This window comes from Apodemus sylvaticus, chromosome 1 (genome assembly GCF_947179515.1).
Source record: "Apodemus sylvaticus chromosome 1, mApoSyl1.1, whole genome shotgun sequence".
Taxonomy (NCBI): domain Eukaryota; kingdom Metazoa; phylum Chordata; class Mammalia; order Rodentia; family Muridae; genus Apodemus; species Apodemus sylvaticus.
Genome location: NC_067472.1, coordinates 60,808,848 through 60,835,202, shown reverse-complemented (window position 1 = coordinate 60,835,202; position 26,355 = coordinate 60,808,848). Strand labels below are relative to the sequence as shown.

Here is a 26,355-nt window from a genome sequence, read left to right as displayed (position 1 = left end):
GAGCACAGAACCGCGGCAGAGTAAGCCAAACCACAGCTGCTTGCATGGGACAGTCGTTCACACACAGCTGATGTTCTGCCAGCCATGCATGCTGGGAGACCACAGGCTGCAGTAACATGATAAGATGAGAAATAAATAAACACTCCTGTGTTTGTTTGTTGTCTGAAGCCAAGAGGAGAGATTCATTGGTGGGGGGTTGGGAGGTAGGGTACAGAGCTAACACCTCCGTGGGGTAGGGTGCCATGACCTGCCCTTGACAACAAGAATCACTGCGTGCAGGCAGAGACCCCTTTGTTGCTGGGGGTGTTCAAGGACAGCACCTTTGCGGGGTTGTATCAGAACGGGCCCATTCCCCCAGCAGGAATTCTCAGGGTATAGCATGGGGCACCTCCACCTCTCCATAGCGGAGCCTATCCCAAAGCGACTATACAGGATTCTGACCGCCCAGATTACTACAGATGCCCTCCTGCCCACAATCCTGCTTGCCACAGTCACTCTACAAGGTCACCCCACTTCTAAGCTGAGCTGTGCTCAGCCTTGTCAAAGAAGCTTCATTTAGCAGCGGACAGTGGCAAATGCAAACTCATAACTTGTCAGTTCTGAGAATTAAGTGACTGTAATTAACAATCCATCCCTGAGTGGGACCTCTGTAATAACTCCTCTGCACTGCCCGACCACCAAGGCTCAGGGAACCGCACAGAAGTAAGAGAGGAGAGAATGCAAAACTGGAGGATGTGTGGAACCTTGTGAAATGCTATCCTGGGCACAAGACACAGCCATTGCTCCCATGAACTCACAGCACTGTGGTTTCCTGTATAAGACCTCTATAAGCCCAAAGCCAGCCAGAATTCCAGTATGGATGGGAAGGAGGTCATGAGCGCCCCCTCCCAGTGGAAGGTCTATTGCCAGTGGATGGCTACCGGGGGAGGGAGCAGCCACTGGTAGGTAGCCCATATTCCAGTGGATGGCTCTATACCCCTGTACTCATAGGCAACACTGGTTGGATTCAGTGAGCTTTAACGAGGACCTGAACTTTGCTGCCTAAGAGGAGGTGGAGGGGCTGTTGGGATGAATATGACCAAAATATATTGTATACATGTTAAAAAAGAAAAAGACTGAAGGTGTCTGAAGAGAACACCCTTGGGTGGGATTATACCGTGGGGTCTTTTGTCACAGCATCATCTATCCATAGCCTGGTTGGTTTTCCCTACCTGGACATGCAACCAGTACCCTGTACCTGTTGCCGTCCCAGCCATCACAGCTCACTCTCCACTGCCCGATGGGACATTGGATTCAGGGTTGAGTCTAGTTGGCACGAAGGAAACTAGGGGGAAACATGGCTCCACCTGGGGATATTCTCAGCTCTTCTCATTGGATAGCTCGGGATTCTGCACACTTCCACAGAGGCTTCTATCTGTGAGCAAATACATCCAAAGGAGCAGCAGCCTCATACATGGCTGGTGGTGATGGCAGCTGGGCTCTGTATCTGGGTCATGTGACACTGCTGCCTTGCTGGAGTTTGGGAGTTTGGGGTTCTGCTCTAGGGAAGATGGGACAGGACCTGCTTGATCCTCACTCTTTGGACATGTTTAAGATCAGAGACCCAGTGTGGAAAAGGTTCTGTCATCTCCTTCATTCAGAAAAGGTGTGGGATGTCACACTGCCCTCCTGGGAAGAGGCCCCCTCCCACAACCTCCATCGAAGGTCAGTGTCAGATGTAGGATCTTCTGGTGGGAAGAGTGACTGTGGCACAGAGCCTGGCTTCTAGCTTTACCACCCAGTTGTGGGCACACATTCTCTGTACCACACACAGTGGCCAAGGAGATGCCAGAGCAGTGGGTGGCAGGGAAACTAGACTTGGGTGCAGCTTTGTGCTTTCTGGAAGATATTGATCCCCAACAGATGGCGTAAGCACTGAACATCACTGGTGTCTCAGAGAGTCCCCATAGCTCTGGCAAGTCCCCCCAGCCCATGTGGTTGTGGGCATGCCTGGCAGGGTCCCTGGCCTCTGGAGTGGGGCTTCCTGTATTCATGGACACTGGTGTCATCACCCCAAATGTGGCCAAGTGTTTCATGATGATCTAGAAACCTCCATGTTGAAGCCTACCCAAGAAAGGTATCTCTAGTTCATCCCTGAAAGACGGATCCTCGTGGGTGATGCCACAGGCAGAGGCCCTCCCGAAAGCTGCTCAAACTTGCCTAGAATGTCCAAAGGACCATAGAGGCCACATGCGTGACGCAGCAGTGAACGTTAGACAGCCGCTCTGTCTCTAAGCCAGCCGTTTCGATGCCACCGGCTGTGATACTACAGGGGAGGATGTCACACGGGCGGTTTTGACATTGCTGACGAACCGTGTGGGCCCAATGGAGGTGATGTTTAAATGCTCAGCCGACATGAAGCTCACAGACACACATAGTGAATCAGGCACAGTTTTTTTTTTCTCCCCAGACAACGCCTGGCACAGCATCCACCATTCTGAGCGTGCCTGGGATCCCAAGCATGCTGAGGAAGGAAGGTGCCACTGCTTGGGCACGCCAGCCTCCTCTTCCTTACACCGCCATTTTTGTTGACATAAACTGTGTCAACCATATGGGATTGAATTCAGTGTTCCAGTTGCTTCTTCCTGTCTCTTCCTTTTCCTTTTCTCTTCCCCAACCCCCGGGTTCGGGAAGCTGTTCTCTTGGCAACCGCAGAAGCGAAGCACACTGTTAATTGCTGCCCCAGTGGTAGATGCCCTGTGCAGAGCCTGACCCTCGCACTCCCTCCTCTGGAAGCACCTTCACTCTGGTGCGGGAATCATTCCCTGCCCCACCCACTGCAGGGCACAGCCGTGCACTCTCTTTGTTTGCTATACAGACAGAACTTTCTCAAGGTGACGTTTGGGGAGAGCTTCCCTTGCTTGATTTCTGTCTGGGTGTGAATGCCAGAGACACACATGTGGGGAAACAGCTCTGAAGGTCCCATTTTTGCCGGCTGCTCTGTATTGGGGTGCTTTACCTCTGACTACTTTGCCAATTATTATTTCCCATTCCCCACACAAAGCAAATGTAAGCAGCAGGGGGTGGAGTCCTGCTTTCCCAGGGTCATTATCAGGATGGGGAGGGCCAGAGAAGTAATGCCACTTGTGTCTAATTCTTTCAAAGGGAAATAGGTCACTGTCAGAATCCCTGAATCCTGGCATGCCTACCGGGGTGTCAGGCATCTTCTGGTGACTTGTCTGAAGCGTGGATATTTCTCCTTTTACTTTCTTACCACATCTGCTAGCTGACAAATAGACTTGGCTTCTTCTTTAAAAAAAAATGTAAAAAAAAAAAAAATAGAAAAAGCACAGTACTTTATATTTAGCCACAGGCGCACGGAGCGCCCAGCAGCAACCGGGTTTCCTTGGATAACTGGGGCTCCGGCTCACAAATGCCTCCCGGTGTCTCCTGGCGGCCAGCTCGCGCGCAATCGCCTGCTCCATGTTAACCCTGCGTGATGCTGCCTCGCGGATGCCCTGCTTGCTCTCCCAGCAGAGTGGCACTGCTCACATGAGGATCACCGCCAGAGGTAGCCGGCTCTGAGAGCAGCCTCAGTCTGCGCACAGTTGCTTCCCAGCTGACAGACAGAATATGGGGTGGGCTTTGTCACCAGCACGCTGGGTCTGGCATGCCCAGCAATGCTCGGGGCTGCAGAGCGCCCAGACGCCCGCCACTGCTCGCCGGGTCCCAGCCGCGCCAGCTCCGAGGGGCCGGGCTGTGCGCCTAGCCTTCCTGCCCGCCGAGAGGGTTATATAATGAGCGGACCGCTGCCAAAGTCACAGGGAAAATGAAGTCTTTGTTAAATGCCTTCACCAAGAAGGAAGGTAAGGAGAAAGCTGTAGGAAGCGTGGGGTGCCTAGTGAGCAGCTGTGGGCTGCTTCTCGGGGGAGAGGGGACTCGGGTGCCTCCTCAAATTGCTGGTTGCGGTTCACCGCTCAAGGAATAATTGCCCCAGCTTTGTGATATGGTTTGGCTCTAGTCAGGTCTGGAAGATTAACACAGATGAAGGTGCCTTTGTATTTTAGTGTGTTTCTGAGCTACCAGCCTCTGGCAGAACTGCATTCCAGAACATCTCATTCAGAGAGCTTATGCCAGGGGACACATTGGGAAACTAGGTCTTGGGGAAAATAAAAGAAGTTTTGGTTTTCGTCTTCCAGTCACCTGGAGGCTGTGAGCACCTGCTAAGGAGGGCCAGGGCGCATGGCTGGGTGCACCCAAAGCATCCTCTTCTGATGCCACTTGCCAGTTCTGCCTGGCTGTCTCCTTGGGTTGCGAAACCATAGGGTACATGAAGAATCCCGCTTTACCATACCTTGTATGATTTTTATTGTGGGGAAGGAAAAAAATACTGTATAAATAAATGCATGTAAGACGGCTAAGAAAATATCCACCCACCTAAGAGCTTGCAGATTGCCTGAAAGAAGGAAACCGTTGGGTGGCATATTAATCATTTTCAGACAGGAAAGGAGTTATTTTTAACACTTTTCATGAAAAAAAAAAACATCATTTGCGTGTATGGTCCCAGTCAGAGAGTTTTCTCAGATAGCAAGCTTGCTATCTTTTTGATGAAACCAGGTTTCCAAAGAGGTGACTTTAAGGAAATTAAGAAGCTCACTTTCTCCCCAAGCTTACTGTGAACTAAACACCAGAGATACTTCAGCAGCCTCGAAACTAATTTGCTATGAGGTTTGGTCGTTAAGCAAGACGATTTTCATTAAAACGTTCACTCTAATGTTACCTGTGTGGGCCCATTTGACTCACTTGCCTGGTCTTTGGGGTGAAATGTGTATAAAATGTCCCGGCTGTTTTGTTCTATGACCCTGCCTATGTGGCCTCGCCTGCATAAGGACATCCTGCCCACTCCTTCCTTCTTCAGACCCAGGCTCTTCAAAACGGGTATAGAATAGAACCTCTTCTTTTTCTGATGAGGCTTACCAAAATATGCCATGTGGGACTTCAATTTTTATAACCCACGGAAAGCATGAGTTGAAGCCATGGGTTAGAGTATTAAGTAATACTATCTCCATTCTACTTCTATGGACGTTTCTTTCCTACGGAGTCTATCTTCACAATGGGCAGGTTATCAAGCGCCCTCTCATCCACTTACTTTGCCATTAAGGCTATTAATACCTTACTGGTTACACAGTCAGAGATGCATGCCATCAACTGTACTCTTAGAATGGTTGACCTCACAGATGCGCAGTTGCAGGGTGCCAGCATGTCTGGGTCTTGAGGCTGTTCCGGTACCTTCCACATGCCTCACCCAGGGGATACTCCCAGAACCCCCAAGGTATAGGCACTTTTTATCCTCTCCATGTCTGCTGGCCTTTTGGCTTTCACACCAAGAGAAACCTCCAGTCCCTGATCTCAGTGAGTGGCAGATCAGACTGAGATTGTGAGGTCACCTGTCCTTTACAAGTCCTTTTAAATCTGTAAATCCCAAGATCACCCCAGACTTCCTGGTTGGCTCTATGGTGAATACTCTGAGACTTCTCAAGGCCCAGCTCTGGCAGTGTCCTCAGCAAGGCTTTCTTTGTTCCCAGCCAAACACAGTGGCCTGACCTGCTGTGGTTCTTTTGGAGGTGGGCTGCTGGTGCTGTAGGCCTAGTTCTTTAAGAACACAGGCTCTTGGCTTCAGGGAAGACTCTACCAGCCTTTGGTGTTCCTGGTCTGTCCCTGACCAGCCCCTGTGAGTCACATGCTGGAGAAATGGGATTGCACATAGCCAGGAGGTTTGCTGACCATCTTTTCCCATCTAAAGCTTGCAGAGAAAGCAGGGTGCATGACACATGCTGCTGCCCATTGGAGAGATGGGGACTCCCTCCATATACCACAAGAGCCCCAGGCCTAGCAGCTTTTTACCCTGCTATACGGCTTCCCAGCTTGGCACCTAGCTCTGATTCTTAGGAAAGAGGAGGCTTGTCCTGGTTCACAGCTGATCTGAAAGAGAACTGTCAGAACTACGTTTGCTATCTCTGTCTCTGTGAACTATGCTGGGGCTCTGTCCCCAGAATGTCTGCCAAGGCCACTCTGTCCCTCTGAGCAGTATTGATGCTAGCTCTGTCCCCATGAGTTCCTCCAGGACCCCCTCTATCCTTGTTAGGGCCACTTCTTGAGTTATGCCTGGGCTATCTCTGTTCTCGTGAGTTATTCCAGGGACACCTTTGTCCCTAAAAACTGTGCCTAGGCCACTTTTGTCCCCATGAGTTTCTCCAGGGAAACGTCTGTCCCTGTAAGCTGTGATGAGGCACTTCTGACACCATAAGATCTGCCAGAGCCATTCTGTTCCCATGAACTGTTCATGAAATACCTACTTTAGCACCACCCATGTCTTCACCCTCCGGCTGTGAAGAGGAGCAGAAAGCCATGGACTCTGATGGAACAGGAATCTTAGCTCTCTATGAGGTGCCCACCTCTGACCCCTGACCTTAGGCAGCTGTTGCCATAGGCTGCCCTAAACTGTAGTGCTATGTTTCTTTGATGTCAGGGCCCTTACTCAGGTTAGTTCCTGCAAGCCCTGTTTTTTTCTAGCTTCCTGGGGTACTGTTTATAGAATAGAACTCTAGGATTTAGGGGCAGAAATCTTGTAGCCGGGCTTCACTGGGTATCAATTAAGAGGCTATGGGTGTGTGATAACTCTGGCCATCAAGGTGAGGGTATCTATTGTGACTGCAGTATGAACACCATACCTGAAGCTGCCCAGGTTTGCCTTATCTGAGTCCCCAGATATATTGGGCTCAAGAGTGTGAGGACCCAGCTCTGTCTAGACCTTTCTGTGAGACACTCAGTAGAGTGGGGCCACCTGCTGCTGCCACACGATGCTAGGTTCCACTTGCTGAGAGGAAAACTAGAAGATTTTGGTGTGTTGTGGCCTCTTCTACCTAAGAGATTGGGGGACAGAAGTGGCTGGCTTTCCCTATGACCAAGGCTATAGGGCTGAGTGCATAGAGATGAAATACCCATTATTCCCCATATTGCATGCTGACTATCCAAGATTAAAATGTCCTGGAGCTGGTCCCCTGAGGTCTGTCTATGGTTTATAGATGATATCTTCTCTGTATCCTCATGTCTGGGTCCTAAATCTCTGGATCCTGATTATTGCTATCACATGAGGTCATTCTAGTCACTCATTTTGCCATAGTCGCTCCTATAAAGGACCTCTCCCCACATGTGGTCACATTCCAAGGTCCTGGGTTATATACACTAGTGTAAGAATTTTGGGTACAAAGCTCTGCCCACAGAGGTCATGTCTAGATTTTTAGGGGATGCTCCTGAGCCATGCATTGTCTAATGCTTGGTGACATGGGGAAGCCCATCTTATATGTGTTATGGCTATGTCTCCCTGCTGAAGGCATGGGCTGGCCTGATGGAAGGTCAGACCTTGAGTCCCTTCCATTAAGGTCCTGGTTTGAGCTTCCCTGTGCTGGAGACATTATCTGTCTCAGTGTTTCTCTGTGTTCATGTTGGGGGTGAGTCAGGCCTTGGGGAGCACGGCACTACTCAGATCCCACACCAAGCCCTCAGGGCCATCCCTGGCTTGTATGGAGTGCAGATGCATGCAGCCCTGGCCTTCCTGTGTCCCTGGCTCCTGACATTACTCATCCCTTTCTCTCTTTTTCTCCCCAACCCAGTGCCCTTCCGAGAGGCCCCAGCTTATTCCAACCGGAGGCGGCGGCCCCCCAACACATTGGCTGCCCCCAGAGTTCTTCTGCGTTCCAATAGTGACAACAACCTCAATGCTGGTGCACCTGAATGGGCTGTCTGCTCTGCAGCCACCTCCCACCGAAGCCTCTCACCCCAGCTGCTGCAGCAGACACCCAACAAACCTGATGGAGCCACTAAGAACCTTGGAAGCTACACCCCTGGGCCCCGCAGCCGATCCCCGTCACTCAACAGGCTGGGTGGTACTGGTGAGGATGGCAAGAGGCCACAGCCACATTGGCATGTGGGGTAAGAAGAAACTGGGTAGTGGGCAGGGACTTCCATGGGAGATGATTAACCATAGATGCTCCTCAATTCAGGCTGTCCTAGAAAACACTAAGGCTGAATTCTGTCTGCTGAGCCCGGGGCCTCTCTGCTTAGCCTAGTACTCTCAATGCAGGGGTGAGGAAGGCTGAGCTGTGCAGGGGCCTTATGTCCTTTCCAGGGCCTTGACTCCTTGTTCCTCGAAGTGAAAGGGCCTTAGGCAATCAGAGCGGAGAGTACTGTCTGTGCCAAGTGCTCTCCCAGCAGTCTCCTCTGTCATATGCACACTGTGTCCAAACCAGTGACCACATGCTTGCAGCAATGAGAAATCACAGCCTGGAGGGGAATATAAACCTCAGAGGGGGCTCAGAGGCATGTTAGAGCACAAGAAACTAGCCGTGTCTCCAGCAACCTTGGCTTATGCTACAAATAAAGAACTGTATCTGCCCAGCATGGCAGGGGCTCAAAGCCTCTCCATCTACCTCTGAAGTAGCCCCAAGTGATGGGGCAGGTTGAGGGGACCACTCAGGGTATCATGATCTGGACCTTCCCTAGGGAAGGGGCTTCTGACCTGCATAGCCAGGAGGGGCCTGCATTTCCATGGTCTGCTCCTAAGCACACCTCTGCCTTCCTGAGTTTCTTAGCCAAGAGAAGATATTCTCAGGGATCCGCTGATTATGGATACCTTAAGGCTATGTTTGACGGCCATCAGAGAGATTTGGGGCAGCAGGGAATGAATAGTCAGTTTTCCCATGATCCCTGTGGTGGGCGGTGGGGGATGGAGGGGTGTGGACCTGCCCTAACAGCGATATCTTCACTGGGGGGGGGGGGTTACTTCCACTCTCCTTTTCCTAGTATCTTTTGTCTTCCCTCCCCTTTGATTTTTCTCCTGCCCTGCTCAGCCTAATACAGGCTGGCCCAGAAAGGGTAGGAAGCGGTCTCTGCCCTGTGCCTACATAGCACAGGTCTGAGTCCCTGTGTTCACCTCTCCAGAGGCGGCACCCTCTAGTGGCACCTAGAGGCACAGCTGAGTCACAATCCTGGGAGACTTGGCATTTACCCTATGGGAACCCTGGGAGGTGGTTAGGGCATCCATCCATCCAGTACTCCCAGGGCCTCTCATCTGTCCAGATGTGGAAGATTGCTCAACATCACAGGGGGATCTGGCCATACTCCTCATGGGGACATTTCACTACTGTCTCAGTTGTTCTAAGTGACTTTAGCTTTGGCAGGGAGCAAAGGGGCTGGTGACACCCTAGAAAGACAGTGGTGCCATGGGTCCTCTCCAGCTGTGCCCATCTGAGACATACTGCCCTTTCCAACCCCACCCATCTCTGCAGTTTCAGGTTGTGTGGTGACGATGGTGACATCGACATCATCATCATCTATTACCCCAGGAAAAGCCAGTTCCTCAGATGGTATCACAAAAGGACACCCTTTAGAGACAAGGATCTCACATTGCAGAGCAGGGTGCCAGAGACTATAGAACATTCTGTATGTGCCGTGGACTTCAGAAGGCACAGGCTACTCTAGTATTTCCCCTGCAGGCTCTAGCAGATTCAGGGGCAGCCACATTGCCTGTGCTTCCCGACCTATCAGACATGGATCTGAGAGTGACGATTAGATGTCTCTGTGGCTCTATTCTTTGTCTATCTGTATGTTCTCTCTCTGGGTCTATAGGAACATGGGGACCTGCATACCCAATCCTGCAATCGGTGGAGAAGACATGGTTACCTCAGCAAAGACAGGAAAGGGTTCCCTCCCTGGCTTCTATCCTGGTCCCTGTCTGGGTTAATAGAGATAGGAGAAGAGGGAGAAGAGAAGGGGTGTGTGTGTGTGTGTTAATATTGAGTTTAGATCTCCCTAGACATTTATTTGTCACCTACACCTAATGTGTGATAGCATGTCACCAGGACACCAACAAAACAGTGTGGGTAAGACTACCTGGTTTATGGTTGGGGGAAGCAGGGCCAAGTGAAGGATATTTTCTATAGGAGCAGGTACACCCTGGCTACTTATGGAATCCAGGTCCAGATAGCCCTTCTCCTTGTGTAGTCTGCAGAGTGCAGTAGACTATGATTACTCTGGCAGGCCACAGCTGCCTGGGTACAACACAGTAAGGGTATTGTACTTCCTACCTGTGAGTTGGATGGGCCCCTCCCTCTATCCCCTCAAAGATATAATGGATCTGCCCACTGCTGATTGTTGTACCTTATCCTATGCCCCTCCTGAAGCTGTCTTTTTTTGTGCCAGTGCGATGGGCCCATTGGACGATGGCGAGTCCTTGTCACTGTCATAGCTCCTAGGGATGGGTATTTGGAGGCAGGGTAAACTAAGGTGCCTGGCATAAGCCTTGTGTGCTTGCTAGTTTGGTGTTCCTTTCTCTAAGTCTTCAGTAGCCAGAAAAGAAGAGGCTGGTATGTGTCGAGTCTGTAGGCATAGCAATTATGGGTTGTAATGCAGCCAGAGTTCAAGGCCCAGTTGCTGGTATGATATTGGCTATGCCCAAGCCCCAGCTAGGAGCTCTTGAGGCCTCCATTATCCCAGGCCTTTCCCAGAGAGACACTGATTTCTGCAGATGTCTGCCAGGTGACTCTTCCTGAACGTATCTGGAATTCTTTGACTCTACACATCAGCCCTGACTCATTTCTTCCCAAGACCAACTACAGGACCTCCTTATTGATGTTCCACCTCTGCCCTTGTGCCACTCTGGTCCCACCCTACTGCCACAGCCACAGTGCTCTAGGCTCTACCTGCTGTGTGTTCCTTCAGACTCCTTCTGTGGTCTCTTTTGCACTGCTTCAATCTCACCTTAGCTCAGACAAGCCTGTGTGCACTCTAACTTTGACTTTGGTTGTAGCCCTAGTCTCAGCAGAAACATTACCTGGTTGGAGTTCACTACAAAGCCTGGGCCTGGGCCTCTCCCATCTTCTGTGCTCAGATGTGTGTGTTGCCCTGTGATAGACTGCCTGGGAAGTTATGAATAAATGAATGAGTAACCGGTGGAAGAGGGGATGAATGGAGGGATCTCAGTGTGTGGGTAGTTCCCGTTCTACAGGGTAGCTGGGAAGGCCCAATTACTCCTTCCCAGTCACCCCACAGAACAGAAAGAACATTGCCTTTCTGGTACTGAATCTCCAGCAATCTAACCCTTGGACCAAAGCAAGTCAGCTGGTGCTCCATCTGGCTGCTCTTGGCCAGAACATGAAGGAAACACAAATGCCTGGGCTGGGAATTGCTGACCCATTCTCTCTCTGTGGATGCTCTAGCTTAGCCTCTCAGGCCTGCCTGTCTGAGGCTACCCCTTACCTGGGGCCATGGCTCTGCTGTTGCTCAAGGCTGTCATAAGGAGAGCACAGCCCCTGGGCAAGAGGACAAAGTTTATAGAACACCTTCCCTTGAGGTACAGCCTTTCCTGGTTTTTTTTTGTTTTGTTTTGTTTTTTGTTTGTTTTTTTGTTTTTGTTTGTTTGTTTGTTTTTGTTTTACTATACCACAGGATAGAACATCAGGATGCGAGGGTCGATATGACTCCCATGAGAGGTAAATTATTCATGGAAATCCTCTTGCATCTGGGAAATGGGCTCAATTTTTCTTCCTGCTGCCTTGGGGCACTTCATGAAGTTCAGGTTAATGGTGATAGGAAGATGCTTCAAAACCCTCACAGGACCACCCATCACCACTGAGCTTTACTTGTCTGTCTGTCTGTCTGTCTGTCTGTCTCTCTCTCTCTCTCTCTCTCTCTGTGTGTGTGCGTGCGTGCGTGCACACACATGCATGACCTGCTTCATGACCAATGATCCCCCTATCCCTGATCTTGGAGGCTTCTGGGCCTCCAGATTGATGACTCAGAGCTTGCTGTTCTGTAGAGTTGGTTAGAAAGATCCAAGACTATGTTTACATCGACTTCTGTGTGGAATAACACACAGGCACTGGCTTGAATTAGTTAGAGCACCCCAGAATTTTGTTACCTGCTTTGCAGTTGACACTGCACTATGTAGAGTGGATTCCTATTGATTTGTTCTCATGGTCACTCATGACGGGGAAACTGATACTTTAAAAGATTCATTAATTTTTTCCAATATCTAGTAATCAAGGGGTCAGCTGGGATTTAGGCAGTGTCTCTTGAAGTTTGGGTATGTGAGTGAAGAGATAGTATTCAGCTATACAGTAAGGTGGGCAGATGGCAAGGTAAATGGATGGACAGTGGATGGTGAATAGACATGTTGGTAAGTGGATGGATGGGGATGGGTGGATGCATGGATGGATAGCTATATGGATGGATAGGTGAATGGATGGATGGGTGAATGGATGGATGGGTGAATGGATGGATGGGTGGATGGGTGGATGGGTAGATGGATAGGTGGATGGGTTAATGGATGGATAGGTGGATAGATGGATGGATGGATGAATGGATGGATGGATGGATGGATGGATGGATGGATGGATGGATGGATAGATGGATGGGTGGATGGGTGGATGGGTAGATGGATAGATGGATGGGTTAATGGATGGATAGGTGGATGGATGGATGGGTAGATGGATGGATGGATGGATGGATGGATGGATGGATGGATGGGTGGGTTAATGGATGGATGGGTGGATGGATGGATGGATGGATGGATGGATGGATGGATGGATGGTGGGTGGATGGTGGGTGGGTGGATGGATAGCTATGTGGATGGATGGATGGATGGATAGATGGTGGGTGGATGTATGGTGAGTGGATAGATGGATGGACAATTATGTGTATGTATGTATGTATGTATGTATGTATATACGTACGGATGTATGGCTATGTGGGAAAATAGATGGATGGATGGATTCATGAAGCCCCAAGCTGTGGCTAGCAAGGCAAAGAGAGGCTATATAAAGAGTTGAGGCTGAGACTGTGTTCTGTCCTCTATCTCCACCTTACAGCTATCATCCTGGTGGCCACATGGCCCTCTCAGGCATCTGTACCTCTATAATTCTCTAATGACTGTATCCATGGTTTTAATTTAGAATACCTTGGGTATGTGTGGGTGTAGGTATACACTGCTAGCCCTAATTACAAGCAAACATCCCCCTCCCTCAGTGGCCACAGAGCCCAGGTATGTTTTTTAGGCCCTGCATTCATGCTAGAAGAAGCCAGGAGGCTTGGCCTGTTTCCCTCCTCACTTTACATGGATGAAGGTCAGATTCAGACTTTGGGGCCAGGCAGGCCCTGTGTATTCAGTGCTCATCCATTCTCTCCAACATTATAAATGAGGGCCTAAATTTAGCATGCCACAGCCCCAATTTCACATCTGTAGACTGGGCTTCTCAAAGACACCAACCCAAGTCTTGTGGCTAGATCTCACAGTCATGCCAGGTGGAAAAGTAAGAACTTATGGGCCAATGATGTAATGGATAATACATCTCACTATTGACCAGATAAAGGAAGAACTACAGTCAAATATAACAGAGCACACCTTCACAGTTCTGTAAAAGCACCCCAAGCCACAGGGCCTTTACACACGTGGGCAACATGGTACAAAAGGCCCTGGGAAGATAGTCTCAATGAGGGATTGCCTAGGTAGGTCTGGGTAGGCTTGCCTCTGATGGATTTCTTCTAACTGCCTTAAGTGTGTGGGAAGACACAGGCGACACTATTCTTCAGGCTTGGGCTCCAGGGCTGAATAGAGAGGAGAAAGCTAACTGGCTGTATTTGATTCTCTAAGCTGGATGGGATATGGCTAGCTGTTTGAAGTTTCGGTCTTGACTTCCTTTCTGTAATAGACTGTGACCTAGAATTGTGAGCCGAATAAACCCTTCTTCCCCCATATTGCTTTCTTGTCAGGGCATTTTTTATCATAGCAACAGAACTGAAACTAGGACAAAGATTCACCTCAACTAATCAAAGAGCATCCCATCAGCTTCCAGAAATTCCCCTGCATGCCGGTTTCCCATTGGTCCTTGTGTTAAGTGGCCCCTTCATTTCCTTGAAGGAAGTTTGAGGCCACTTCTGTGGGCCTAGAGGTCACAGCACTTAGGTTTAGAGACCAGAGCTGTGGATTTGGGCTCCTTGTCTAGGTTCAAACATAATTGCCATTCTGGAACCTTCTCCTGTGTTTTAAATGTCCACTCCTTTCCCTTGGCAGTGTTGTGAAGGTGCTACTTTCTTGGCCAGGAAGCTCTGTGAAGTAGTCCTGACAGCCTGACATGTTTTTGGTTTTTTTTTTTCCACTGTGGTCATGTTTGTGTCTGAAGCTTCCCTTTCTGCAAAGAGATCCCCTTGAAGTTATCCCTGATTAGGACTTGGGTGATCACTTGTCCTAGCATATGACAGTCAGTCCATCACCCATCGGAATTCCACTATGCTTCATAGTGAGGACACTGCAGATTGACCCATGTGAGGACCTTTACCCTACATGTCCCATTACTGGTCTTGATTAAGGCTTCTTGCTATTGGGGGAAGATGGGCCTGGGACACACATTCAGTGCAAAATTAGTAATGTAAAGAAAAGTCCTCTTGGGAGTGGCCAGCAGGCTGCCCATGGTCATGAGCACTTTGGTGACAGATTCCACATGTATCCTTACCAGCGTGGCCAATGCTCACAGTGAATTGGAAAAACATGACAAGAACTTCCCCGATGACCAGGCCTCAATTTGTTTTCATTCCTGTGGTCAAGACACCCATGAACTTTCCTATTCTCACCATTGTGTGTGCCCAGTTTGGTGGTCACTGAGCCAATTGTCCTGAAGCTGTTCCCACCGTGCATCTCCAGAATGTCCATCTTCCCAACTGAAACTCGGCCCCTGCGAACCACTGACACGCCATCTTATTTTCTGTCTCTGTGGATCTCATAGTAGGGGCCACCTAGCATGGAATCACACAGCTTATGACCTTGTATGACTGCCTTCATCAACCACAGTGTCCCCAGGGTTCATTCCTGTGGTGGCATGGATCAGCATATCCATTTCCTGAATGAATGATGTTCTGTTGCATGGGTTGTCATATGCTGTTCATCCAGGATCCATCTGTAGACACCCGGGCTGTACATGACGCTGTAAGGAACAGGATGTGCAGATGTCCCTTTGAGACCCTGCTTTACTTCCATAGGGATGTGGCCAACAGTGCAGCTACTGAGTCCTTTCCAATCTTTTCAGCCACAGACACTGTCCCTTGACCCAACTATGTCCTTGCTGTCTGGACACTCTCTGCTCAGCGTTTGTAGACCACATTGGCCATGGTTGGCAGAGTGTGACTTTCTTCTCTCTTCTCCCGTGTTGCCTGATCCAGGTCGCCCTTCACTCCTGGTGCCAACAAAGACTCCCTCTCGACCTTTGAGTACCCAGGGCCCAGGAGGAAGCTGTATAGTGCGGTGCCTGGGAGACTCTTCGTCGCCATCAAGCCATACCAACCCCAAGTCGACGGCGAGATCCCCCTTCACCGAGGCGACAGGGTCAAAGGTCAGTCTTTGTCTTCTGTTTCTGGGGAAGGCAGGCCCTCTCTGTCTCCATAAAACACCTAGGTGAGTCTTCTGGAACTGGGGCAGAGTCCAAAGCATCAATTCAGCAGGGCCCACAACTCTTGAGTCTTGAATCGTGACTCTTTGATTCAGTGGCCCCATTGCTGACCTTTATGGATGGAAAATGCCCTCACACTCCTGGGTGCATTGTGAGAAGTACAGGGATGAGCCAAGCTGGGGCCCAGTCAGTTAAGCCACTTTCCAGCCAGAAAACCCCATGAGAAAGTGGGCTTGGGGCAGCCGGTGGCAAAGGTGTGCATTCGATGACTAGAAGAAATCAGCCAGGGGAAATAAATTCTCTAGGTGAATTCTGAAGGCTTTTGTGAACAAGCTGTGAAGTCTGATATTGTCCCGCGGGTCCTAGGGAGCCAGCGATCAGATCACTCGTGTGTGGGTGAGAGGGGTCTGCGGGATGCTGGGAAAGCACGGATAATAAAAGTGTGGAGAGGAGGTGGATAGTGAGCTTCAAAGCTCAGAGCCACAGAGGGCATTGGAGGAGGGGCACGTGGGGACTGCAGGAGTCACCTAGCAGAAGACACGGCTCCCAGGGGGAGCCAGAAGCACACTTCACGTGCTTGGCATGCCCAGGCCCTGCCACTGGACGCAAGGACAAACAGTGGCTCTTCCCAGGCGGCTGGTGGCTTCTGACCCTGCTCCTGTCATCAGGCCTTTGCTCAGCCCACAGCAAGGGACACCTTTGTTCCTTGCTCTGTGCACTCACCTGGGGTCACTGTGGGGTTCTGCAGAGCATGTACCCCATCGTTTCCTAGCTCTGGCATCTGGCTTCCGTGCTGCTGCACTAACAAGTCCCTGGTGTCCTGTTCTCTTCTCCAAGTTCACTTACTTTTGCTTCCCAAAGCCCCTTTCCCCATCTCGTTCCTCCCGGGAGATACATAATTTCAAAAATTATGTTTTCCTCACTTTCTGTGCATGTGCTTTAAATTGCTTCTTCCTCATTGTGGCGCCTTCTTAGGACTCTGCTGGGGCTTCTATTCATTGGAAATATGTGCTGTTTTACAACACCAGCGCCATGGCTTGGCATATACACAGCTTTAAAAATCCCCATCTGATCATTCACCAGCAAGCACGTGTGGGAGGTTTACGCTCCATCCATCGCCTTTGTCTTCTCTCTCAAGGACACGCTCTGCTTGCCTCATTCACGCACCCACTGACTTTTGTTTGTGTTCTAGACATCGGCCCTTCCCTGGGCATCCCTCGAGGTCTGTGGGTCCAGTTCCAACTCTCTGATCCTTCCAGTTTCTCACTGTAGCCTTCTCTCCAGGCCCTCCTCCGCTGCTGGCCTAGCAGTGGGGAGTGGGCTCTGCCTGGGATAGACCAGAGTATGGTGTGGGAGTGGGGAGAGGGACTCTTGTAAAGGTCCCATCCTGCTCCTCCAGCAAGGTAGCATCCCCCAGAGCCTGGCTGCCCCTTCACAAAGTCTAGCCCCTCCCAAAAGTAGCTGTATGCGGCAGGTTTTAGAGCTGTTCTCCCCACTAGTGGAATCCTGGTTCACCATGCTCAAAAGGTACCAGGACAGTGCAAGTGTGGTTTAATGTAAGAGTTTAAAACTTCACATGAGATATGGTTCTAAATTTCAGCAATATAACCCAGCCATGGGCCAGGCTCTTTTCCTATCCAAGTAGGTGGTGACATTTGTTGATCTTAGCACAGGCGTGTGGTGTGTCAGACTCAGCAGTGATACACGGTATACAGACTTTGCAGGTGTGATGGGAGAGCAGCTGGGCAGGTGCTTCCTTGACCGCCTCATCTGCAGTGCTCACTCAGACCCATCCTAAATGGTGCTTATAGCATCCTTGCTTGGGCTGGAACTCCAACTATTAAGTGTTTGCTGAGCAAACATGAAGTGAGTTCAGGTCTCCAGTCCCTATGTAAAAAAAAAAAAAAGCCAGGTACAGCAGCACGGAGCTGGAATCCCAGCTCTTGAAGAACAGAGACAGGTAGAGGCCCCTTGGCCAGCCAGGCTAGTAGACTTGGTGAGCCCCAGGTTACATGGAAGACCTTGCCTCAAAAAGTAATGCGGGAGGTGAATGAAGAAGACACCCAATGTCAGCCACACAACCAGGGACACACAGGCATGCATAGATGCACATCTACATGAACACATACCACACACACACACACACACACACACACACTCACACACACACTCACACACATACACACTCACACACACACACACTCTCACACACACACTCACACACACACACACACACACACACGCACACACATGCACACACATATACTTACTTACTTACATTGTGACCCTCCCTGGATCAGAGTCCATTTCAAATCCTATCAACATAGCAGGTATAGAGAAAGCCATAGCTCTTGATAAATGCTTCTCACACCAGTGCTGTGGCCTCTCGAGATACATCTTACATCTCCTGACTTTGCAGATTGCAGAAGGGCTTTGTAGGGATGCAGTGGGGAGGCTCTATTTGTCTGACCAGCTAGTTAGTGTCACTGTGTGGCTCTTAGACCGCACATGTGGAACTGGCCAGAGGTGGAAGGGCCCATGAAGCCCCAGTTCTGAAGCTCTCCTTGGACCTTCTGCCCAGCAAACGTGTCCTGCCCAGACTGTGCCCCTTACTGCTGTTCTCTCACAAGCAGCTGGAGCCATTGCCAGGCATGGACAGTGTTTGGAAAAAGCTTAGAGTAAGCAGGTCCCTGGCACTTTCCCAGCTTGTTCAGCATTACCCAAGTAGCACTGGAAGCCAGCTGGAGGCAGCCACTGCTAGTCCTGGGCAGCAGCCCCAAGGCAGCAGCACCAGCTTCCCAGGAGGTCAGGGTGGCTAAACATCAACCTACATCCAAGCTGAAGATGGCAGAAGAATGGGATGGCCCAGGATGTGTCCCAAACAGGAAGACATTGTTCAGGCCCTCACTCTGAGGCTGCAGGCTGATTTTCACACAAAGACTGGGAGGGGAAACTCCACCCCTGCACATCTGTAGAGAGGAGGCCTCTGTAGTGGCTGTTGCCTGGCTAGTCAGGCTGGACCTGTTGAATGTAGGCAGGGAGGGCTGGAGAGATGGCTCAGCAGTTAAGAGCACTGACTGCTTTTTTCCAGAGGTCCTGAGTTCAATTCCCAGCAACCACGTGGTGGCTCGCAACCATCTGTAATGGGATCCAATGTCTTTTGGTGTATCTGAAGATAGCTACAGTGTACTCATATAAAATAAATAAGGAAATAAATAAATCTTAAAAAAAAAAAAAGAAAGAAAGAAAGTAGGTGGAGAGCTCTTTGTTCCCATCAGTGACTGTGCTGAGACAGGTTAGGAAGGTTCTTCCTTTTAGAAGGTTCTGGTTGCTAAGTGTGCCCCTTCTTAGGAGGGGGCTTGGCAAGCAGTGTCTTCATCCTATCTAGTCATGTCCTCCTTCTAGTCATCAGAAGTACTGACTCATCCGTGACTCTCCCAGGGCCTTTAGAGACAACTGTTCCTTGCCTTCCAAGTCTGCTCTCTGCCTCCAGATTTGGCCTGGATGAGCCTCCTTTGCCCAAGATCATTACTCCTAGCCCAGTACATTTTCTTGTTCTGATGTGTAAAGGAGCCTCCCTCATCTTTACAGATTACCTTAAACAAGGAGGACAATCTTAGCTATTCCGAATTAAAGCATTGATTTACAAAGAACTCCCTCTTTACTAGGCAAGGTGTGCCCACTCTCACACAAAAACACCTACTTCCATGAGACACTTCCACATAGACACACCCACCTCCATAAGACATTCCCACACTTAGACACCCACTTCCATAAGACACTCCCACACAGACACACCTACTTCTATAAGATACTCCCACAAGACACACCCCATCTCCATAAGACACTCCCATACAGACACACCCCATTTTCATAAGACTCCCACAAGACACACCTATTCTTGCACAGACTTGTCTACTTTCACACTGGCATCCTGTTGTTTCTTTGTCCCCATGTCGCTAAAATGTTCCAGAGAGCAGAGCTGGCAAATCCTAAAGTACCAGATGGTACCTCTCTGTGCACCTGCCTGTATTCACAAGCTTTTTGCTTCTTCTGGGGGCCTCATCCTGGTGAAACACCCAGACTATGTGCTTGAGGGGAGTCAATTGAAGAGCTACATGCAGTGATCTCCAAGAGCAGGCTGTGTGCTAGGATGTCCACAAGCAGGAATGGCATCCGTGTGCCTCTGTTGACTCAGTGGCACCAGGAGCTAAATAGTGTTCCTTTTTGACAAGCAAGGAAACTGAGGCACATCGTGATTAAACAGCTGTCTCACAAAGTGGCACAGGTAAGATATGGTAGATCCTGGGCAGAAGAAGATGCCAGCCTGACCTTACCATCTCATGCTTTGAAACATCAGTGTTGTTGACCCACTGGAGGCTGTGAAGAATGGGCATGGTGGTGTCTTTGTGGACCTCATGCACCACACAGCCCCTCCACCCAGGACTACACCCCGAGATGATCTTCTTGGATCCAGAGCTGGGAGGCTGAGCTGACTGTCCTTCAGCTGAGCTGTGTGGAGGGCAGGGGCTACATTGAGTCCATGCCTTGAGGAAATTGTTTCTAGCAGATATGATGGTATCAGCCAGTCAGGAAGTGGCTTATCTCTTTATTTGGGTCATTTCCTCAGATTACTGGGTAAGAATTTACAAAGCTAGAGTTTGCTGTTCTGTCCTTTTCAAAACCACAGGCTGGGTAGATCTTTATCTGCTGTTTGAGGTCAGAATAATGGGGAACAAATACTTGTGCCAGGATCTCTTTTTCTCCACCACAGGGCCTCAAACCTCAAGTAATTTAAAGGCAAATTGAGATGTGCGGACAGGACAGCAAGCTTCATCATGTAACCATGTTCAGACCATACACATCCCATTTTGAACAGGTCTTCACAACTTTGTCTTCATAACTGAAATCTTTATTCTAATAGGGCTAGAGCGTATGTGGCCTACCCAGGATCCCACCTCAGCCCCTGATGTCATTGGGCTTATGTTTTTAGCTTATGCCCAGCAGCAGAATTTAAAAACAAGGACCTCAGTGGGAGAGGATGTGCCTACTCCTGTTGGGATGAGATGTCCCAGGGTCGGGTGGTACCCAAGGAGGGGCTTCCTCTTCTCTGAGGAAAAGTAGACAGGTTAATGTGGGATAGGGGTTTGTAAGGGTGGGCATGGGAGGGAGACTGGATATAAAGTGAATAAAAATAAATTATTGAGAAACAACAACAGAAATAACAAATACCCAGAGCTGGAGAGGTGGCTCAGTGGTTAAGGGCATTGGTTATTCTTTCACAAGACTTGGATCCAAGTCCCAGCACCCGCATGACAACCTGAATCCATCTGTAACTCTGTTCTCAGGGCATCTGATGTCATATTCTGGCTCTGTGGACATCGAGCATGCACAAATCACACGATATACTTACAGGCAAAATATATATAAGATAAAAATAAATAAACTTTAAAAGGGTGATAAGATGGATGGTGTCACTGAGGATGAGACCCACAGTTGTCCTCTGGCACGTGCACATGCCTGCACACACACACACACACACACACACACACACAACACACACACACAGAGAGAGAAGAAAATAAAAAAAGGAAAAAAGGCTCTCTACTCTCCACCATCACCCACCAGGTGGGACAGGCCCATGGGTTGGGGCTGCCCCGCCCCTTGACACTGTTCTCTGAAGGTCACCGGGCCTCACCTGCTAAGCTGCTGACAGTGCCAGCCTTGCTTCCTCTACCTGTGGTCTGGTGTCCATTTGCTAGGGATCCCTTGTCTGGCCCCTGTACTGATACCTTTCTCCTTTTTCTCCCCTCTAGTTCTGAGCATCGGTGAGGGTGGCTTCTGGGAAGGCAGCGCCCGTGGCCACATCGGGTGGTTCCCAGCTGAGTGTGTGGAAGAGGTGCAATGTAAACCCCGGGACAGCCAGGCAGGTAAGGTGACCTCACAGGGCTGGGTTGTGCCATGGTGGGCTGCTCGGCTGGAGTGTGTGGCAAATGCCGTGGCTGTAGCCACACTGTGGAAGGAGGCCAGGTTACAAAACCAGGGCTTCTCTATACCACTGCAAATGGCTTGGATGGTTCTGTTCTAGTGGGCTCTGACTAAACCAAAACCATTTGACAAGCTAGAGCACAGGTTCTGTGAAAGGGCAGCTCTTTGTGTGTCTGGTGCAAACCTGGAGACCATTTAGGTGTGTCCTTGCCACCATCAGGAGAGTCTGGGGCGGAGCAAATGTCTTTTTTCTGCCTTCTGATTGGGTGTTAGAACACAGATGGCTTCCCAAGGAAAGGTGAAGCTCTCCAGACCCTCCCCAGGAAGTACCACACAGTGTTCATGGCCAAAGCTGTCCTGGCTCCACGTTTTAGAGCTATTCTGCAAACCTGTCCCTTCTGATTAAACAGATTGGTCTGACTATGATGCCAATGGCCACTTACATACAATGACCTGGGTAAGAAGCAGAGACACCTGAGGCTTGGACAGAAGGGACTTCTTAGTGACCTGTGTTTACCTGAGAGTTCTGTTTCCTTTTGTGTAAACTCCTGAGTTGACTGTGCACCCCCCACCCCCGCAAAGTAGCCACATGCCCTCTGTAGATATTGGCTGTGCTGTCTATGTGGGCCTGTGACCACTGAACTTGGCTCAGATGTGTTCTTCATGATATAATGAGGTTTGCTGTCTGATGCTCCTTAGGGAGTCCCTGAGTCCTGGTTAGGTCACCTGGGCCAGGAACACATGATATGTGAAGCATCTCCCACAGTTAGGCTTCTCAAGCCTGCCAAGCTTTGCAGTCTGTTGGGCATTCAGAACACTTCCTCTCTGAGAACTTGGCCTTGGGACAGTAGGGTCTGCATGTCCTAAGCCTCCTACCGTGGAACTGTTCAGGGGGCAGCTGATAGGTTGTGTTGTGAGTTATCTAGTACCACACCCACGCCAGGCCCTTTTGTTTGCTTGCTTTTGTTGTTGTTGAGATGGTCTTCTGTGGCCCAGGTTGGCTTCTAATTCCTCATATAGGTCCTGAACTTCCTGTCTCCCCACCCAAGTGCTAGGATTAAAGCACCACGTGGTCCATATGGGGCTGGGGATGGAGGGATGGAACTCAGGGTTTTGTGCATGGTATATCTCCAGCCCATCCAGAAAGATCTTGAAAGACAAGGTTGGAAGTGGTGTGGTAGAGGCTGGCAGATGGGCAGTGGGTTAGTGGGTGGTAGAAGCCAAGTTTTGCTGGATGAGGAACACTAGTCACCAGGTATCAACTGTTCTGTCCTAACGCCTAACCAACTTCCAGCCCTGGTCTGGCTCCAGCTTCTCTCTGGGGAGGGAGGACCTGTTTTCTGCTTTCCTGGCTTCCAGAGGCTTTATCCAAGGCTGCCCTGCTCCCTGTCTTCATTCCCTGTTTGGAATGGGGATATCACTTCCTCCCCTCCCATTCTTATCTTCAGAGCGACTGCGTCTCCCCAACCTGTGCTTTTCATTGGAAATGCTCTGTGAGCCACACCTAAACAGGCCATCCCGGGGGGGGGGGGGGGAGAGGGGAGGGTCATATGAGGGGTCATTGGGTCATCCTGCTTTCTCCATCTTGTGGAATAGTGGCTTAGGTGAAGGGCAGCTCACCCTGCTTTCCTGTCCGCCTTGGGAGAGATTGCAGCTTCTTTGGCCCCCACTGGCAGTGTCCTTACAGATGGTAGAGCCTGCTGACTGATATTCCTATGGAAGTCTTGTGGCAGGCACCTTCAGGAGTAATGATGGGATTCCTCGTGGGGCTCCATGCTCCCACTCGGATCCACACGGTGGTGTCTAGTCAAGCAGGGTTGTGTACCTGAGTTGGTGCTGGCTCCACAGTCCATCTGGGGCCCATCCTCACATTCTGAGCAGCCAAGAAGGACAGAATAGATCTTGACACTCTGTCCGAGCTGTTAAGAGCAGTGAGTGTCAGAGCAGTGACGTCTTATGAGTCTGTGTCACCTCTTTCTGAGCACCACTGCCTCCAGGTCTTACTGAGCACAGGAGAAAGAGTTAAATTGCATATCCCTGTACCTCTTAAAATCGTAAAAGCTGACAGGTTAGTATCGTGAGCAGCATAAATCCATTCCTCTGCTGTGTAGAATTCAGAAGACTCGGGGATCTAGCCTGGTTTCACTCTGGCCTTCAGTGGGATTGGCTCCATCTGCAATCTCTGGGGAGGGAGGCTTTGCTTGCTTTCCTGACTTCCAGAGGCTTTATCCTTGGCTGTGGCCCCTTCTCACGTCTGAGATGGCAGCTTGGGTAGTGTCACTCTCTAACTGCATCTTTTAGAACACCCGACTCCCTGCCTTCCTGTCACCACTTTTAGGGCCCAGCCAGGTGAGATCCAAGCAGCCTAAAGCAGCTCCGATTCTAGCTACAAGTTTTTAAGCTTCCATGTGTCAATAGGGTAACATCCCAGGTCCTAGGAATTAGGGCATGAGCATCTTTTGGGTGGGTGAGGAGCATCCTTTGCTCCAAGGTCATTGACAAATGTGACCAACATCACCATTTTGTAATGTAATAGGACACGAGTGCTGTCAGCATCCCGGGGAGAATGGTAAACCTTTCCTCCTTATAAACTGATTAGCTCAGGAATTTTGTCACACTGATGGAACATTCCTGATAGCTGTCCACCCATTCCTTCCATCCCACCAGAGACAAGCAGCTTTCTGAATTCTGTCACCACAGAGGAGTTATGTCTGTTGTTGGATTCCAGGCCGTCCTGACTTCTTCAGTCAGCCAAGGTCTACCATGTTGCATTGTGGTACCTTGTATGTTGCTGCCCAGCATTTCCTTCTTTATAATTTTATGTGAGCAGGGTTCTCTGCTTTCCTGAAGATTGCTGATTAACTCCTCAGTGTGAGCCGATGTAAACTAAACTGCTGGGCTCCTTTCCATGTAAGTTTCTCTGTAGATATCTGGTTTCATTTCTCCTCGCTTCCTTCGGTGAAAACCTGCTAGGTCACATGATAGGAACATGTTTAGTTTCATGAGAAATCCTTACATGTGCCTGGAGAGATGACTCAGTGAAGTATGTCCTTTGTGGACCAGAATTCTGTTCCTAGAACCCACAAACCAAAGCCAGCTGTGCTGGTTCATGCCTGTAACGCCAACACTAAGAAGGCAAAGACAGAGAGAGGTCATTGGCTAGACAGCAGAGTTCAGTGTGTGAGCTCCAGACTAGTGAGACCCTGCCTCAGAAACAAGGGAAATAGCATGGCGGGGGATAATACCAGAGGCTGTCTTCTGGCTTCTACATGCATCTGCACACGTGTGTCCTCCTGTGTAGATATACATCTGTACATACAAATATTGACTTACACAAAATTAATGGTAGGAAGGAAGAGAGGGAGGGAGGAGGAAGGAGGGAGGAAGGGTTGTGACATGATTGTCTGATTTGCCAGGCTGGCTCATGCTCACACCAGCAGTGCTGGAGCACTCCAGGTGCTCTGCCCCAACACCAGCATTTGGTGGTGTCAGCCTCTGATACTGTCAGTCTCCCATGGCAGTCTGGTGGTCACGAAGTTGCTCCTTACTGTGAGGGTCGCCTCGTTTCTCCGATGGCTTTGGTGGTTAAGCGCCTCCTGCAGGTGTGATTGCCACATGCAAAACTTCTTTTGAGAGGTCTCTCTCTGTTGGGGTTTCTGCTGCCTTTTGTAACCGGAGCTCTCACCCCTTGTGCTGGGTGTGTGGTGATTTTCTTGTGCGGACCCTGCTCGCCGCTGCTCTGTCCCGGCTGCTGTGAATGTGTCTCCCAGTCTGTGACTTGCCTTTTGTTCTCTAATTGTGTTTTTAATGAGTAGAAGCTTTTTAAATTTTAAATGAAGTTTAATTTATCCTCCCCCCCCCTTCATAGTTAGTACTTTCTGTAGCTTTTTTTTTTTTTTTTTTTTTTTTTGGATACTGCAAATTTGAATATGCACAGAATCTAAAAGATGGTTCAAATATTGTTTCAGTGTTTTCAGCCAGCCAGCTCTTTCCACACAAGGTCAGCTTTGTCTGAGCTGTGGAAGCCCTTTGTGTCTATATATGGCAAATTAGCAACACTCTTGAATATTCCACAAAATAGGAAAGTAGGTCAAGGACTGAACCCCAATGAGAGGAGGTGTACACAGGGCACTTTCTGCCTGTAGGTGGGACTGAGAATTTCTGTCACCTGGAGATGGTTTTCAGAGGCTGAGGACCGATAGCAAAATGAACAGTGGCCCTGGCATCTTTTAAAATTATTATTATAATTTTATGTGTGTGAGTGTTTTACCTGCATGTATGTTTATTTGTCTTACACCTCTATGTCACTGTTCATCATCAAGGAAGTCAGGACAAGAACTCAAAGAGGGAAGCAACCCGGAGGCAGGAGCCAATGCTGACGCCACGGAGGGGCGCTGCTTACTGGCTGCTCCCCATGGCTTGTTCTGCCTGACTTCTTACAGAACCCAGGACCACCAGCCCAGCGATGGCACACATATGGGCTGGGCCTTCCCACATTAACTAAGAAAATGCTCCACAGTCTTGCCGATAGCCCAATCTTCTGGAGTCACCTTCTTACCTGGGATTCCCTCCTCTCTGACTCTAGCACACATCAAGGCAACACAGAGTTAACCAGCATACTTCCTTGCAAAGGTTACTTAATGTCTTTGGGTAGATTTCTTCATGTGTCTTATGATGATGAAGGGTCTATGGAGATTATGACTATCTTATTCACATTTTCTGTGTCTGAGAGAGAACAGCATGGCCCAGTGTACAAACTCTCACTTATTCTCACATGTCATCCCATGGCGTTGGCAGCATGGAGTAGCCTGTGACCACAGTGCTGTATGCGTGGAAGGCAGCACTCTGGAAACTTTTGGTTAAGTGTGTATGTCCCTCTCCCATCTTCCTG

At 49.7% G+C, this 26,355-nt stretch overlaps 1 protein-coding gene across 1 annotated transcript in view; it reads left to right on the top strand.

The window, feature by feature from the left end:
• Shank2 (SH3 and multiple ankyrin repeat domains 2) overlaps positions 1-26,355 on the top strand; it is a 391,984-nt gene that overhangs the window by 141,459 nt on the left and 224,170 nt on the right. Inside the window, exons 10-12 of the mRNA XM_052194528.1 lie at positions 7,653-7,971; positions 15,250-15,419; positions 21,293-21,406. Coding sequence (XP_052050488.1) covers positions 7,653-7,971; positions 15,250-15,419; positions 21,293-21,406 — 603 coding nt within the window. The remainder of the gene's footprint in view (positions 1-7,652; positions 7,972-15,249; positions 15,420-21,292; positions 21,407-26,355) is intronic.